General features: G+C 43.2%; 2 protein-coding genes across 2 annotated transcripts; both read right to left on the bottom strand.

The window, feature by feature from the left end:
* Positions 1-821: 821 nt before the first annotated feature.
* LOC308155514 (glycolipid transfer protein-like) lies at positions 822-4,649 on the bottom strand. The gene is made up of 5 exons (XM_080528842.1): positions 4,490-4,649; positions 3,570-3,628; positions 3,074-3,207; positions 2,759-2,909; positions 822-2,126 (listed from the first exon to the last, which is right to left on the bottom strand). The coding sequence occupies exons 1-5, from the start codon at positions 4,590-4,592 to the stop codon at positions 1,944-1,946; spliced, it is 630 nt and encodes a 209-aa protein (XP_080384968.1). The 5' UTR covers positions 4,593-4,649; the 3' UTR covers positions 822-1,943.
* A 458-nt stretch (positions 4,650-5,107) lies between these two features.
* git2b (G protein-coupled receptor kinase interacting ArfGAP 2b) lies at positions 5,108-15,468 on the bottom strand. Its single transcript, XM_080528844.1, has 20 exons — positions 15,294-15,468; positions 14,492-14,625; positions 14,238-14,350; positions 13,901-14,006; positions 13,655-13,741; positions 13,435-13,565; positions 13,076-13,170; positions 12,939-12,984; positions 12,528-12,579; positions 12,350-12,422; positions 12,035-12,132; positions 11,771-11,882; positions 11,470-11,621; positions 11,157-11,309; positions 10,267-10,530; positions 9,993-10,082; positions 9,053-9,135; positions 8,636-8,815; positions 7,001-7,064; positions 5,108-6,746 (listed from the first exon to the last, which is right to left on the bottom strand). The coding sequence occupies exons 1-20, from the start codon at positions 15,343-15,345 to the stop codon at positions 6,537-6,539; spliced, it is 2,295 nt and encodes a 764-aa protein (XP_080384970.1). The 5' UTR covers positions 15,346-15,468; the 3' UTR covers positions 5,108-6,536.
* Positions 15,469-16,769: the final 1,301 nt, after the last annotated feature.

Here is a 16,769-nt window from a genome sequence, read left to right as displayed (position 1 = left end):
TCTTCTATACATCAGTCGTGATAAGAAAAACTAATATATGGTAGGACAAGGGGCCATTGACAGTCACAATGCTAGAAGAACAGTAGACTACAGTCACTTTCTTACACTGTTATCAAGACCTTTCAGAAATGTAACATGATTCTCAAAAAAAAAAAAGCTAGTTTGCGATAGTCTTTGGCTGAGACGAGTCTGCTAGCAAGTACCAGCAGTAGGAATGCCCAGCCTCCCAGACTACAGCCAGACACACACAAGCAACACGCATCTGGACCGGCCGACCGCTCCAAGACCTTCGCCCCCCTCGAGCTTTGTGTGATTTCCTGTATGGAAGTCAGTCCATTTAAATCAAACCAGCACTCTGAATGAATCACAGGACTGACATGATACTACTAACCATGTGGTGTGTGGAGGAAGACAACTTAATGTAGGTCAGAGAACCTCATAGCTTTCATACGTTTCTCCCAGTTTTGGACTAGAGTGAAGTAATCTTCATCTTAATTGTCGAAAATGGGTTAACATCTCAATATCAAGGGACATACATCTGTATGACGTGTCTTCTAAAGATCAGAACATTGAGTAAATGTCTCCCCCATGAGGCTGAAAAGTGAACTACTGCTGGATGACAGTCAATGTTGAGGACAGGAGTTTATTATTATTAAGAATCCACTGGTCTGTGTGGTGTTAAGTGGTGAGACCAAATTAATAGATAAAACACCAGTTTAAACAATTCACCTTTTATTCATACAAAGTAATATAGTAATAAATCAAGTTCATAATTCAAAATCAACACATTTTGAATGAATGAATGAATGAATGGACTTTATTGTCATTGCTACAGTACAGGTACCAAACAACGAAATTTAGAATTTCAGGAATAGAAAACGTTTTCATCAATCTATGCACATGATATTCTAGAAATACAGATGAACCCAAGCTAATACCTTGCAAATAAACCAATATGTATGGTCTTGTATGAATATGCTCTTTGAACTCGATAGAGTCGTATACCTGAAAATGGTTTTAGTACTCATCAAAGCAAATCCCTTTTGTGAAATGACTGTTGTAAAATAAAACTCAAGGACTCACTTTCAAGGACATACCTAACCTTCAAAACAGTATGCAGAACTTCAGTACACAGCCCATCACAGACAATCCAAATAATGGCACATCTGAATCCCTCCTTGCTTTGGGTGAAGAAACTGTAGTTATACAGTTTAGTGTCTACTGTGTTGTTAAAATGGAACAGATGTCAAATATATGGATTTCAATGATGAGGAAATTCAATCAAAACTGGATTCAGTGATTCACACAAAATACATTAAAACAGTAAAAAAAAACAAAAAACATTCAGTTGTTCAAAACATGAAAAACCACAACAACATACACTATGAGGGAACACTTTATAATCTCTAAAGGCATGGGGATACTAGTATGCTGTTCATTTTTCCCAGTAACTACCAAGGCATTGGCTCACATTCCAGGGCAGTGGGGATACCCTGAAACACTCACTCCCCTTCAGAAAGAACACTGAGCAGCTCTCAGGATATCACTAGTAAAGGTTGCCGAGGTGCATTGTGTGTAACAGCACAACTGTACCTGACCAGGAATATTCCTGCCATTTAACCACATTTGTATTTCTTGGACTTAAGCAAAGGATAAATAATAGTACCTGATTTATAATACATCACAATGTATGTCCTGCTTGAATATGCCATTAAAATGTATTCTCCGTCCCGTAGCACCTCATTAGAGGCCAAACTATCAATAAAGACAGACATGAATAAAATAATAAATACTATGAAGGGAATAAAAACAACACTTTTGAACAAAAATCCTCAATCCTCAAAAGCTTGAATGTTCCATCACCTGAGAAAGGATGAGAAACAGAAGACTGACAGAAACTAACATGCAGGATGCTACATTATACAGTATATACAGGGGCAACATTAAGCGGTGTAGTCCAGCTCTGCATTCAGTGTTGTGTACATGTCATAGATGGCATCCACAGTGGCTGTGAAATTGATCAGGAACTGGCGCACATCTGCCAAACAGTCCTCCTCTGCGACCAGCTGACCTTTTGACAAAGCCTTGAGAAAGTCTGTCTTGTACGGTGAAGCGAGCAAGGCAGCCTATAGGGGGAGAAATAAGTGTTACAAAACCAGTGCATCTGCATTGAGAAGTTAAATCTACCAATAAATTATATCTGTAATTAATTCATCATTTTACTTCAAATATATGAAGTTGAGTGTACACTCATGGATCAAGGTTGACAAAGGTTTTAGCAGAGATGAAGATAGATTAGATTAGATTAGATTAGACTCAACTTTATTGTCATTGCAGAGTACCAGACAACGAAATGCTATTTAGCATCTAACCAGAAGTGCAAATAGGGATATAAACACATGATATAAAAACATGACAATGATAGTGATAGGTACAGTATGGCAAGTATGGTAGTTTAGAGGTATATAGAGTTATGAGCTAGTACAATTAAGGTAGTTTATGTACAGCATGTAATGTGCAGATGTATAAAAGAGGCTATATCAAAGAGGTATGTGCAATGTGTGAGTGATCACATTGACCCGGGGTGTGTAAACCAGCAGTAGTGCAAAGGCTAAATTGGATTGTTCACAGTGTCCGGGGGGGGGGGGGTCTACTGAGAGTCACTGACAATGTACCTCATGTGTGGAGAGGGGGATTGTTTCTCAGAGTGACAGCTCTGTGAAAGATAACAACATATAACACCAGCCATTGGCCTCACCTTGAAGATCTTCTGAACTAGCCAGCCATGGTATCTCTTTAGTGCCTGTTCATAGGCTTTGGTTACGTTGATATGGATATGGTTGGGGTTGTTCTCATCTTTCTCTCCATCGGCCAAACTCTGTAGCAGGATCTGAATGAAACGGAGACCCCTGGAGGAGACAGACAGGACCATCATTTTATTGTACAATGACAATAAAGTTGAATCTAATCTGAATCTAAGCATATGAAATGGTTTCATGGTCAGTGACTATCATCCCAGCCTTCGGGGAGTGCCTCAACACACCAATCTGACATGATTCTGTAGGCTACTCACCTCTTCAGCCACATGAGAGCCAGCGTGGCGCCCACTTTGGGCCACTCTGCCCCATGGTCCTCCCTCTCTGCTTCCACTATCTGCTGGAGGGTTGCATACCTGGCAGGGTCTTTGTCATACACCCCCCGGATTTTCTGAAAACATGCAAGGATAATATCTTCATGAACATTAATATGCAATTGTAACTACACTGTTAGTATACAGTATTCATGTGTGTATATATATATATATATATATATAATTTTTTGTATATACGCTTTTAGTCAAAGCAACTTACAATGAGAGATTTTAGGGACAGTCTCCCTGGAGTAATTTAGGGCTAAGTGCCTTACTCAAAAGCACACTAGTGGTGGTGGATTTTAACTCATGACCTTCTGATCACCAGTCCACCGCACTATCCACTAGGCCACCACTACCCCATAGCCCCATAACCAGCATAGATTAAAGGTTTACTTGAAGATTTAAAAAACAAATGGGAAAAAAATGACATGCTTACTGTTATATTGCCACTGATGTCTGACTTGACCGGAGCAAATACCTTTGACCCCAGGCAATCTGAAAATCAGGGATGTACAAACATTGAAATGCTAATATGTATTTAGCAGACTCAGCAGCTCTGGAATGCTACGTTGGAGGATGGAATGAAAATTAGACTTGTTCGGCACAAAAGGATGTGGGAATGTTATGAATGTGGGCAATAGAGAAAGGGTCCTTTGATAAAGTCTGAAGTCACAAGTCTCTGTGTGTGTGTGTGTGTGTGTGTGTGTGTGTGTGTGTGTGTGTGTGTGTGTGTGTGTGTGTGTGTGTGTGTGAGTGTGAGTGTGAGTGTAGGTGTGTGTGTGTGTGTGTGTGTGTGTGTGTGTGTGTGTGTGTGTGTGTGTGTGTGTGTGTGTGTGTGTGTGTGTGTGTGTGTGTGTGTGTGTGTGTGTGTGTGTGTAGCCTTGAGGAGAGCAGCTCCACACACAAGCCGCCTCTGCCACCTCCTCTTAGATCTATTGTTTCACTAGGGCTGCCTAAATCCAATTCTAATATACCGGTAGTTTAGTCATACACACATACATTGATAATTGTGACACTAATCAATCAATGACACTGTAAGCTCCACTGGAAGGCTGATGAGATGTGTATTCGGCTCTGGTGTTGTGTAATCTAATCAATGAACACAGCAGGTTCTGCTACCGTGCTGGACTTATGCCACAAGACCAGTTGAATGTATCTAACAACAAGTAAAGAATGGACGATCTGGACGATGTTGGTTGGAGAAATAAGGGTGAACCATGGAAAGTGAAGCAACAGATAAAATAAGTCACAATTCAGACGGCCAGGATCGGTAACGGTGAGCCAGGACTGGTAGGATCTAGTTTCATGATACGAAGGACACAGATGGTCTTCTGTCCAGGTGCGTTACTTACTTACCAAAGAAAGCAGGCAGGTGAGACACGGACTCCAGGAACAACTTTGTATCCACTGCGTTGTCGGCAGGTAGCTCTTTGAATTGGTTATCCAGTAAAATGGCCATCCTTGTTGTTTTTAAAGAACTTGCAACAGATGATCACGAGAGCCACAGTGCTGTCTGTCTGCTGTAATGAACCCGGAACTGTCTTCGCGTTCCCTCCGCCGGGGGAGGAGACGCACCCTGGCCGTCCGTTCAACAGATGGTAACACCTGCGGGTTCGGTTTCAAAGTGTGAAACTTTATAACGTTCAAGTTTCTCTGTCATTAGAATTCTTAATGGTCATTTTAGACCTACACATTATTCGGATTATTCCCGTCTCTAATTTCAATTTCACATTTAAAAGCATTTCAGCCAACAGTAGATTCTGCTCATGGGTAGTTCTTATAGGCTGCTCATATTAGGCCTAATAGATATAACATATACATTATACATTGCGATGACATGTAGATGAGAAGTGAAAGGGAACATCTGATAGATTCAATTGGAACGATGTAGACCCCAATCCAAACAAACAGTGAGACATGAATAGCAAAGTAGTCAGGATGAATTATAAATTAATTTTTATTATTTTGAAGGCATGTATTTTTCAACAACAACGGCAATAATTGTATGGAATCCCAGTGTGTCTGGTTCATCATAACACTCGATGGTACACATCATTGATCATTCTCCCTATACATCTCAGAACAGATCAACCTAAAGATCTGTAAGGCCCATACATTATCAGGACCACGACTGCTTAAAACAGATTTTATTCAGACATTTAAAAAAAAAAACTATTAGTAGCCAAGATTGACCACTAGCAGCATTTTAAAGGATAATGCACGGGACACTGGGCAAAGACAGAGTTTAGCACCACACCAACAAAACAAACAGAGATCACATGCACAACTGGGTATTCCATCAACGTCGCTAAAGGAAAATCCAGTCTTATTTTTGATCAATATCGCGAGAGTTATCAAAAATAAGCCTGGATTTTCCTTCAGCAACGTTGATGGAATACCCCCGATTGCCGGTGGCTATATCAAAACACAAATGCCGTCTGAAAACAGAGTATATAGGAGGAAGCCTCAACTGTTAAACATACGTTTTATGAAAATAAATGTTGAAATTTTGTTAGACAGGTGTGAGATACAAGATCTTTAAATAGAATATATAATCATGAGTATATGAATTAGGAACAGATGTTTGTACATTTTGATACTTTCATAAAAAAGATAAACACAAATGATTTGGGGTTGGCCATTTTGTGTATCCCTATGGATACATGTAAAAAAAGAAAAGAAAGAAGAAAAAAAATATTAAAACAGAAAATATCTTGGGCGTGTGGTACATGTATATTGCAGGTATGGCTTCACCTTTTGAGCTCAAACCACTACCTCTGTTAAGGATTATGGCTTTAGAAAGAAACACAATAATGGTATATAAATTGGACAAAAAGGCAGCCAAAACCTTTCAGCTGGCCATATCATTGGGCTGAGTTGGTATCTAACTACCGTAGTTGTGTTCAAGATCTCAAGGATGTTGGCCTGACCTAACCCTAACCCTAAGATAAAAGTTAACTGATAAACAATGGATTGAAACCTTTAGACAGCCACGTGTCATTGGTGCATAGAAGGAAGCACAAGCTACCCAGAAACCACAGAAATGTTCTACCACAGATAATTAACCAAAGCTGTTCAAAAGTGAAATGTTGTAAAACTGTATATTGACTTGAATGCAACTAGCATATCTCCATTGAGGTAAGCCCACATAGGCAGGTCTTCATACTCTATTAGTATGAGAACATCTAACAAAAACTCTCGAACAAATCCTTGGATTGACCAACATTTTGCAAGGTACATTTTCTGTAAACTTTCTTCACGAGAAACCTACATTAAAAAAAAAGGTTACTTTTAAATAAAAATGGCATACAAATAATAACATAACAGTAATACTGATAAAATTGAAATTAGCAAGAGCAACGATACACATATCATCAAATGAAGTTAGTCTTTGGGTTAAAAATCAGTTGCTGTTTTCTTTGGTTGTCACAGTGACGAGTTGTTTGGCAGCCTTGGCGATGTCGTAGGCGCACTGGATGACCTGCTGCGTGACCAGCTGCATGTCGGAGGGGCAGGGGTCATGGGGCGTGGCCTTCTGGCACTCCCCTTGTAGGCGGCTTGCACTGGAGGTGAGCAGGCGCAGAGAACCTCTCACCGTCTCCGACTTTGGCCTCTGAGGAGAGAGAGGGAGGCAGGGATCACATACTATTGGCAAAACAGAGTCCATGAACGGACCTTTTACAGAGTACTCTCAGGGTGGAGTCAAGGGGATTGTGTGTGATTGTGTGTGTGTGTGTGTGTGTGTGTGTGTGTGTGTGTGTGTGTTGCTCCACCATTGTGCTATTCAGTTCTCATTCTTGTTTACCAAACAAACAGCACTCACTCCTTCATGTACACAAAGGAGGAGTAACACAGGGGTCATCTTACTTTAGGAAACAGGGTGGCCATCTCCCTCACAGCCACATGGATCCTTTCTGAGCATGGTACAAAGCTGAAGGCGGAGAGGGGGGGGGGGGTTAATAAAGAAAACAGTAAGGAAACAAATCATTTTTCCAGATCATAGGTTAGTACAAAATTCCAGCCCAGAGTTGTTTTCACAAATATGGTTATACAAATGTAAGATTTCGGAATGATACTGAACCCACATAATTGAAAACGTCTCGAAAAGCAAACTTTCATCCAGCAGTACCCTGGGGGTGGTAGCCCAAACGGACCTCACAACTGTACGTATGGTGTTATCAACGTTATCCGATTCCTGATTGCGATACCTCATTGTGAACCTAAACATACCCGCCCACATATGTACACTTGTGAAGTCCGCTCAAAGTAGAGTAGCCCTGACTATGTCCATACTGTGAGGCAAACAAAAAAAGGTCAACTCACTGACTTCTCAGGGTGTGCTGATTAATAGCAACCATATGCTCTAGTAGAGTATGAACATGTGCAGTGTATTGTTCCCAGTGGCACTATAATGTGAGTCTGTTCAAATCATAACATTGTCAAACCAAAACTACATATGGTTTAGGCCAAATAAGGCACTGGTAGTTGTGTAGTTCAGTCTATCACAACTTTAAACAATTTCATTTGATAACAAGATCAATAACTTATTGGCTACATGACTGAGGACATGGAAAGAATTCTTCAGCAGTGATTTGTGGTCACCACCAGAGTAATGTTTGGCACACAAGCGCAAGAGCTAAGCAAATACCACACCGATTTAGTCAAATGGGGGCTAAATGTGAGGCTTTGTGTTAAAGACAACAACAGTTTGAATCCAAATGGACTCTATCTAATCCAAAATCCAAGATAATGTTTTGTGTCCAAAATTTCACCAAATAAGGAAACTATTGTGGTTAATGAAGGTCCAAGCAGGTCAAGGGCTGTCTGTATTCTTTGTCTAATATATTTAGCATTCCATAGGGGAATGTGTGTTGTCCTTGTTTCCTGCCAGCTGCATTTGACACAAGCCCACCCCTCAGCACACAGACAGAGGAGACACAGTCACAGTGCCTGGGACACAGAGGCCCGAGTACCAGGAGCCAGGGGCGGCCTGGAGGGAGGAGGCCCCTTCAGCCTTCCCAGGGCATGGCAGCAGGGTAGACAGAGAGCCGTGGTCAGCCCTGTCAGAGCAGGGCACCAGACCTGAGAGACAGCCCCGTCCGCCCGCCTCACAGCAGGGCAACAGGCCAGAGAAGCAGCCCGTACTGCCCCTGTGGTTGGAGCTACTGTATCCCACAGCATGAGGAAATGAATCAGACAGGACATAAGAGAGGGAGGAGAGGACAGGATGGAAATAAAAGGAGAGTGAATAAAGAACAGAAAGATGAAAAAAATGGATAGAGTCTCTTATTAGGTATTATTCAGGAACCTGAAATCACAGCTACTATACGTTCAGGGATAAGTTGTGGAGCTGAATGGTTGTAGGGACAGGTATAAGTACAGTGTATAACAACAGTAGTACTTCCCACAGTCATAACTGGATAGTTACTGAAACAATACCATTGACCTGAGTTGCTCAAGGCTAGTCTCATTACAGAGACCCCCCCGTCTGGCCTCGCTAACCTCTCGTGTTTGTTCTCCTGGGCGGCCCTCAGTAACTCCTGGATGTTTTTGGTGATTTGCTCCGTCTTACAGATGACATCCTCGGTGCATGGCAGGGTGGAGTCTGCCTCGCTCTCGTCCTCCGGCTCCACCAGCTCTGCCGTAGAGCTGTCACCCAGCCAGCCGCTGTTCCTAACCACACTGGGGGGAGGGAGGGAGGGAGGGAGGGATTCAAACTCTTCCTCTTCTACTGTATGCAGGGACTAGACTGTGTCTCTCCCTGTAGTAATTAACTAACCGTTAGCTATTTAGTCAGGTGAGCTCTGGATGTGAATGTTTACAAAAGTATATTGCTCACAACATTTTCTGAGTTCTACCTTTTATTAAACCATTTCAGATTAGACTGTGGAGATTTTGAGTAAGGTGGTAAAATCCTACCCAGACTCGTCCAGTTCAGAGTGGTTTGGAGTGTTGTCGTAGTCACTCTCCAGCATGCTGCCGTGGCCCTCCAGGCTACACCCCTACATTGGGACAAATAGACAGTTAGAACATTGTGTTGTTTTCCTTCGACTGAAGTTGTCCTCAGTCGACGAGGTGAGCTGACCTGAATAAGCAGCACATACAGGTTATATCGGGGTCTGAGTGTGCTTGTTGGAGCAGCCGGATCAGAATCATGCTCTCCAAAATAGAAAAGCCAATTCACAATAAGAGATTTTAATTGGTTTCAAAGCAGAGAGAGGGGGGTGGGGACAGGAAATTTGAAACCAGTGACCAGATCCTTGTGGCATGAAGCAGTAAGTACAGCAGTGGGTGCTGTTAGTGGTGCAAGATCACCTGAAGGAGTCCTGTTATACTCATGGTTCCATACAGACATGGTCCTCAACCCCATAGTTGGTCAAGAATACTGAGTATCACACTATATTGAAAGCTATTTCACATTAATCCTGTATTCAAATGACAGCAAGTGTCCTTGTCTGTTCCTAGAACCCTATGGCTGTGCCCTTCCAAACTAGCTGCTTTGGAAATACCGTATACATGTGGTGGTTTCGCTGCCTGTAAACACAGTCCTACTCAAGTCTATGTATTGCACAGTAGAGCTGTGGCACTCCTAATGAAGCCCAGCCCAGAGGGGGCTCAGGTCAACTTAGGGAAGTGCTGCTGTGGGAGTAAAGGTCAGCGAGCTGCAGCAGATGCACAGTGGTGCATGCAGGGAGGCGATGCTGAGAGAGAGAGACAGGCAGTGGAGGAGCAGTTATAAAGGACAGGTACAGTCAAGGAGGAAGGTGGAAAGTATAGTATTGGAGTCAAGCAGAGGGGACAGTCCACCCCTTCCCCTGGGGGCTGCCTCTTCACCGAGGGGAGAGATTCAGTACTTAACCCTTCGAGCTCTCTCATCCCGCGACCAGGACAGGGAGGAGGGGAAGGTAGGGAGGGAGGAAGAAGCCTTCCCCAAAGGACCCCTCCCAATCTAGAAAGGGGGTCAAACCAAGTTTACACATGAAGGAAGTCTAAGGTGTTCTAGTAGGGGGCTGGGGGGATAAATGGCGCAAACACTGAATCAACACAAACCAAACCTCATATGGCGACGGCATCGTCCACAGCGAATGAGCAAACGGGCCGGGAGGGGGCGGTTTCAGCTCTGTGCTACTTACATTGGTTGGGAGGGGCTGCAGGGTGAGTCCGTCGTCATGACGAGGTGGTTCTCCTCTGTGGGGGTACTGCCTCAGGCCCGAGCCTGTCTCGTACATGGACATAGTGCGGCCTCCACGGGCAGGGGGGCGGCCAGAGGGGTCCTGGGAGTGTGGCTGGCGGCTAGGGGTCTGCCACTGGAGAGAGGTGTTCTCGGTCTGCAGGGAGTTCAGCTGGGGGGGTAACAGTTCATTCACATCAGCCTGGGTTGGATGGAGGATCTTGTACTAGGAGATGGGGGTTAGTTCATGTTCAAAGTTATACTACCATGTCAGTGCAGAAGTGTTTTCCTGATAAGAAAACATAAGACATTAAGATATTATTGTTTCACCAATCACAAATCACTTAACAATAGACTTGAAATCACCCATAAATGATGTTTATATGACCCATGTAAAAACTACAACAGACTCCAGAGGGAACCATGTCCTATGACCACACTAAAGCTGCACCTCTTCTGTATTTTCACTTCCTTTTCTAATTTTAGCCTGGCCATGTCTTGAAGGAAACTCCCCAACCATTGTTCTCATGAGAAAACAGCAAGACAGCTGCTACAAGACTAAGCCCAAAAATGTCCAGGTCATCATCAATCATGTACTGATTCAAATGTAACCCTAACCCCCCCCCCCCCCCCCCCCCGAAAGCGCATAGCTTTTTTTTTCTGAACAAGATGAACAGGTTGCTTTATTTGTACTAACAACATGAGAAAAGCCATCTAAGCAACTAGTGTAGCTCTGCTTTCTCGTGGGAACTGCATGCCTTCTCAGGTCTGCTGAAAGCTGAATCGGTACATATCACAACATATTCTGAGCTTTTGGAGGAAAAGATGTGTCGGTTCAAGCCAAACTAGTACCTTGCTCTGCATCATTCGGAGCTCCTCACTCAAGTGACAGTTGACCTTGAGAAGCTGTTGTATTTTGGCCTCTGAGGCACTGAGGGCGCTCTTCACCTCCAGAAACTCCTGCACTGTGATGGGTCCATCAGACATATCGGATGATTCTGAACTCTGCAGGGTAGAATGGGAGAATTTAATGAGTGTGGCAAGACTATGGTGACACACAGACAGACACACAAACACACAGAGAGACAAATAGACACAGACACAGACACATACACACCCACACACACACAAACACACACACACAGCTGGCTGTGTGTTACATTACCTTGGTCCGCCCATCTTTCCCATTGTTCCCAGGGGCAGGTTCCCTCTCTGTATCTTCATCCGACGCCACACTGTCATAATCTGGCTGGTCGTAATCCTGGCTCTCGCTTCCATGACGGCTGCTGATTCCCTTCAGGATTAGCTCTACATCGTCTGCACAGAGAGCACAACATCAGGGGACCAGACCAAGCAATCATAAGGCCCCGGTGGTTAGGGTGATGGGTTTGGCAACTTGTTGCCTTGATCACATCCAAAATGGATGTTGAAACAGCTGAATGTTGGTTTATGTAAATGTACTGTACCTCTGGGACTCTCACAAGAATTCCCCCGCTGCCGCCGTTTGGCATCAGTTAGTATATCAATGACAAGTGTTGCAAATTCATGAGCATTGAACCTTGCTAGTTTCTGCCGGCCCTAGAAAACAAATGACCCCAAGACACAGCCGTAGTTATGAAGCTGCAATGCGGGAAGTGCTACAAAAGAGCTGTGAACAGTTAACTTGGAAAATAGTTAACATGTGATCTCTAGCATACAACTAACCAAGATAAAACATTTTTTTTACTTGCCTGGTTCCTGGTAGATGAGTACTCAGGGTTGACAGGGAGAAAAGGCACCACGGTGGTGTCTGTCACCAGAGTGCTGTGGTTCTGAGTAGCCAACCACACTGACACAACAAAGAGAGTGGGGAAGACATTGTCAAATAGCTGGGTATCATAGGTTCTCAGATTTATAAAAACACAGGTTTATTTGTTTGTTGAAACTATATCAAGGGCAAAATAGGTGTCATCATCAAACATATATTGTCAATAAGGAAACATATTTGTTCTATCATACATCTATCAATACCATAAACATTAAATAAATGTTCATCTCAAATGTACCTGCATCCGTTTCTCTTCTATCCACCTCGTCATAAACATCCATGGCAAGTTCTTCAAACTGATGGTTAGTGAGCTGAAATCATATCACAAACCAAAATAGAATCATATAACAAGCATGTCCACCATTAGACAAACCCATGTTTGAGATCTCTTAGGAAACCATAAAAATATCACTTACAGACTGGAGTTTTTTCTTTGCAGCCTTTGCAAAGTCGGATAAATCCAGACTGCTACAGAGATCAAAAGAGAGATCCTACACGTCATCTTATGCTGATAGTACATTTGAAACAATAAATAACGTGCAGCAATTACAAAACATACTTACACATTTCTATCCATCAATATATTGCAGCAAAAGGAGAAACAATTTTGAAATGATGTTGTTACAAAGAAAAAAGATTCATTTTTCATGATCAGTGTACAATATACAAGTAAGTATTGATGGCTATTCCAAGAGGCAGGATTCAGGCAGATCTATGCATTTCCGTTCTCTTTATCAGGACTATGAAAAGAGAATATGTCACTCAAAACACACACAATACAAACAGCATTCCAGAACATGTTGCCATGTGTAGGGCTCAGTTCTTACCTGTCGGCCATTTGCGGGATTATGAAGTGTTGTCCATTTCTATGATCTACAACATAAACAAAGTCAAATTAGATGCCCGCTGACATCATTCATTAATTCCCAACATCCCTGTGTCTGTGTTTGCTCTTCCTATTTACCTGGCCTTCTCCCACAGAGGTAAAATGCCAGCCTGTCTGTGAGTTCATATTGGATCTCCAGCAGCCTGTCTGCCAGCTCTTGGTGCCCTGCTTGTCTGATGGGATTGGGAATCAAAGGTTGTTACGGTAGTGTTGTCCATGTCAATACAAGTTCATGTGAAGTCTATTTATGGTTTCATTAAATGCCAAGCATAACACTAGCTATAATTTCCACACAGACAGAATAAATAGTTATATGACATTTTGATTACGCTTGTACTAGAGAGAGAGAGCCACTGAGGACGCTTCATTAACACTTAATCAGAGGTAATGAATTGCTCCAGTAGTACAAGAAGAGAATATAATAAGGACTGTTTTACCTTGCAGAGTCAATGGGGGTCTTACCCCCCGTGTCTAAGGCACCAGGATCCGCCCCGTACACAGCCAGCAGCTCTGCCTGTGACACCTGGCCTGCTTTTGCCGCTACATGCAGCGGGGTGTTTCCTTTCTCCTGAACAGCAAAGGAGACAATGAGGCATGAACCTGCCTGAGGGCACAGACCGTTCTCCGGCTCGTAATCAATCTGCCAGGTACACTTACTGGGTGGAAAAAGTTGGCCTGGGCTCCCAAAGACAACAGTCTCAGGCATGTCTCCAGGTTCCCAGTCCGAACACTGGAGTGTAGTTGCTGAAGGGAACAACCAATAGGTTTGGTTAACCAGGGAAAACATGTATTTGTTTGTACAGTCCACTAATGGCATAAAAAAACTAAATGAGTGGGGCTAATTCACAATTGAGCCTGCTCTGTGCTCTCCAGGGCATGGTCACACTGACAGCCGTCTCTCACCTTGCTGAGGTCCTTAGTGGTGACACTGTCGTCCTCTCTACAGGGCATCCGATGGACATACGCCAGCATCTGATATTTGGCCTTGATGAACTCGGTTTTGTTGGGACTGGAAAGGAAGGATAGAGAGACTCGTAATGATAAAACTGACTCAGGTAGCCTGTGTAAACATGCCTCGGAGGTACCTCACACGAATGGCACATATTTGTTTATGTAACATAAAGGTCCCAAAACAGTAATAAATAAGGATGATGAATGAGTTCATGGAGAGATGCTTATACATTGTGGTGTGTTTCTATTGTTTAACCATGAGCTTCAGCTTTGCAACTGCCCCACTCACTGGACTCTGTCCTGGGGATTGGCCTTGCGCTTCCCACTCATGATGGATGAGGGGTCCAGAAGGCTGTGCTCCCATATGGAATTGGCTCCATTGCCGTACAGTGTCTGAACCATCTAGGATAGGGCCAGAAAGAAATCCAAACCATTAAATGTCAACTAAATCACAAACAACATGTATAGAGATAGATTGTTAACAAGAGGGTTTGTATGGATGGATGTGTGTGTGTGTGTGTGTGTGTGTGTGTGTGTGCTCACCTGTAACTGGGAGGGGGGCCATGGCGTATGAGTCAGGTGTCGCACCTGGGAGCTGTGTCGCCCCAAACCCCGATGGATGCTGCAGCATTCATCACAGACCAGCACACCCCTATTCACTGAAGCCCAGCGTGGCTCTGAAACACACACACACACACACACACACACACACACAATCAAGCTGTGAAAATCATATGAATATAATGTACTTATATTTCTATTGTGAAAACATCCAACTCCTTGCCATCGTCATCAGAAGCACTTTTAGTTGTACAACAGTTTCACAAAAGGCTATTATGCCACACTCTACCATACATGCCTGATCAACAGAAGCCCTAGTTGTTATCAGTGCAATGCAGAGCCATGCCATTCATACGCTATGATTCATACCCTATTGTCTGTGCAGCTGACAGTAGCCTACTCTTTTCAGGAACTACTTTTCCAGGAACCGAACATTACAAATGTTATAATTCTCAGCCATCTGTCTAGCTGGCTATCTGCATAACAAAGAGTTGACTCTGGCAAGGTTCCTCGTAGCAGCAAGATAGCCACCACCAACAACAACAACAACAATAAACAACAACAACAACAACAACAACAACAACAACAACAACAACAACAACAACAACAAAGTTGATTGGTTAAAGCTCAGCATTCAAATCTCACTGGAAACGAACGCCATCCCTTTGCCTTATTGTTATCGAGCAAGGAAACCATTACTTAAGTGAACTAACTAAGCAAGAGAACCTCATTGAATGAAAGAAAGATACTACTTGTTAGCATTAAGCTAGCTGAGTTAGCATACCCGGGGCACTGCAATCAGCGCAGACTTCTCTGTTCCGCAGTCGCTTTGACATCCCTTTGAGCTGATCAAAACCCTTTAAACTCTCCGATTCGGGCAGGCACTCATGAGACACGCTGTTTACAACACTGTGCACCGACGAAGGCAGTGGTTTTGATGGAGAATACGCTAGCTAACTGTCTATCTCATTATCATCAAGACAGATCCCCTCCCCGATTCTTTTTTTCTCTTCTCCATCTGACATCAACTACGGGTGACGAGAGGCAACTGGTGAGTAATAATGGACGGAAACGCAAACTCAAAATCCTATGAGAGGCAGGCCAAAGAGGGATATGAATGAATGAATGAATGAATGAATGAATGGTCTTTATTGTCATTAATATAGTACAGGTACCATACAACGACATTTGGGAGGGGGGGCTCCCCTGGTGCTAGGATTTTTTTTTTTTAACTAAAAACAAGAAGGGAAAAGAGCTGGTTTACATAAATAAAGGCTACACTATCCACTACTATACAAATAAAACACTGTGCTGTACTCTATGCTATGCTATAAATATCCTAACATTTCCTATCTCTGAACCTTATGTGCACGAGGGTTGTCATATTGCACATAGTGTTATTGCACATTCATACATGATATGCGGTCTTTGGGCAGACCTTTGCACATACAGTACATTATTAGGTCTATGCCCACTGTACTTTCCCCTTGGGTGTAGCCTACTGTACACACATGATCTGGTAAGCGATAGGGACAGTTATAAGTAGGTCCATCTATGCCTACAGCACCTCCAAATCCCACTTTCAAAATGTGTCAGAGGCCTAACTCTATGTCAACAACACTTACTTTACTTTTTCATACATGACTTCATGACTCCATGTCCATCTGTGATATGTACTGTAGCCTATCAACTGAACTCACCCAAAAACAACTGGTGGATATGGTGATGGGTGTAACACGAGGATCATTGGGGGTCATTGGATCACACCATCAAACAATAGGCGGTCGAATTAAATGTGGATTTCAAAAATACATTAGAATATTTGGAGGGTGGGGTGGGGGTTGTGTCCGTCTGTCTGTCAGTCGGTCTGTCTGTCTGTCTGTCTGTCAGTCTGTCTGTCTGTCTGTCTGTCTGTCTGTCAGTATGCCTGTCTGTCTGTCTGTCTGTCTGTCTGTCTGTCTGTCTCTTGTCTCTCTGTTTTTCTATGTGTGTCGGTACCAGTCCTGCCCTTATAAAGAAATATAATTATATTCCAGTATGTATGTGTATCACACTGCCTGTCGCTTTAAAGGGGGTGTTTGGCCGCACGCACACACGCACATATTCACAGTCTTGCCAGTGCCAGAGTGTAAACTGAAGCAAGAGGGACTCATCTGATGCAAATAGCCTGTCCGTCTCGTACATACGGAATCAACAGCAACAGCGGGGTGCAATGGGGGGTGAGACAACAGGGTTTCAATATTTCATGTTAATATCTATT

Source organism: Nansenia antarctica, assembly GCF_963989245.1.
Source record: "Nansenia antarctica genome assembly, chromosome: 4".
In the NCBI taxonomy this organism is placed as follows: Eukaryota; Metazoa; Chordata; class Actinopteri; order Argentiniformes; family Microstomatidae; genus Nansenia; species Nansenia antarctica.
Note: the sequence above shows the minus strand (reverse complement) of the source record. Positions and strands in the feature narration are given on the sequence as shown.

Excerpts from the sequence above, each read along its gene's own strand:
- LOC308155514 (XM_080528842.1), bottom strand. The coding sequence starts at position 4,592 with ATGGCCATTTTACTGGATAACCAATTCAAAGAGCTACCTGCCGACAAC. Across the intron at positions 2,910-3,073 it reads GCTCTCATGTGGCTGAAGAG|GGGTCTCCGTTTCATTCAGA; the intron begins GTGAGTAGCCTA and ends TGTCTCCTCCAG. Across the intron at positions 2,127-2,758 it reads TAGTTCAGAAGATCTTCAAG|GCTGCCTTGCTCGCTTCACC; the intron begins GTGAGGCCAATG and ends CTCCCCCTATAG.
- git2b (XM_080528844.1), bottom strand. The coding sequence starts at position 15,345 with ATGTCAAAGCGACTGCGGAACAGAGAAGTCTGCGCTGATTGCAGTGCC. Across the intron at positions 14,007-14,237 it reads AATCCCCAGGACAGAGTCCA|TCCCAACAAAACCGAGTTCA; the intron begins GTGAGTGGGGCA and ends CTTCCTTTCCAG. Across the intron at positions 10,531-11,156 it reads TCCGAATGATGCAGAGCAAG|TACAAGATCCTCCATCCAAC; the intron begins GTACTAGTTTGG and ends CCCATCTCCTAG.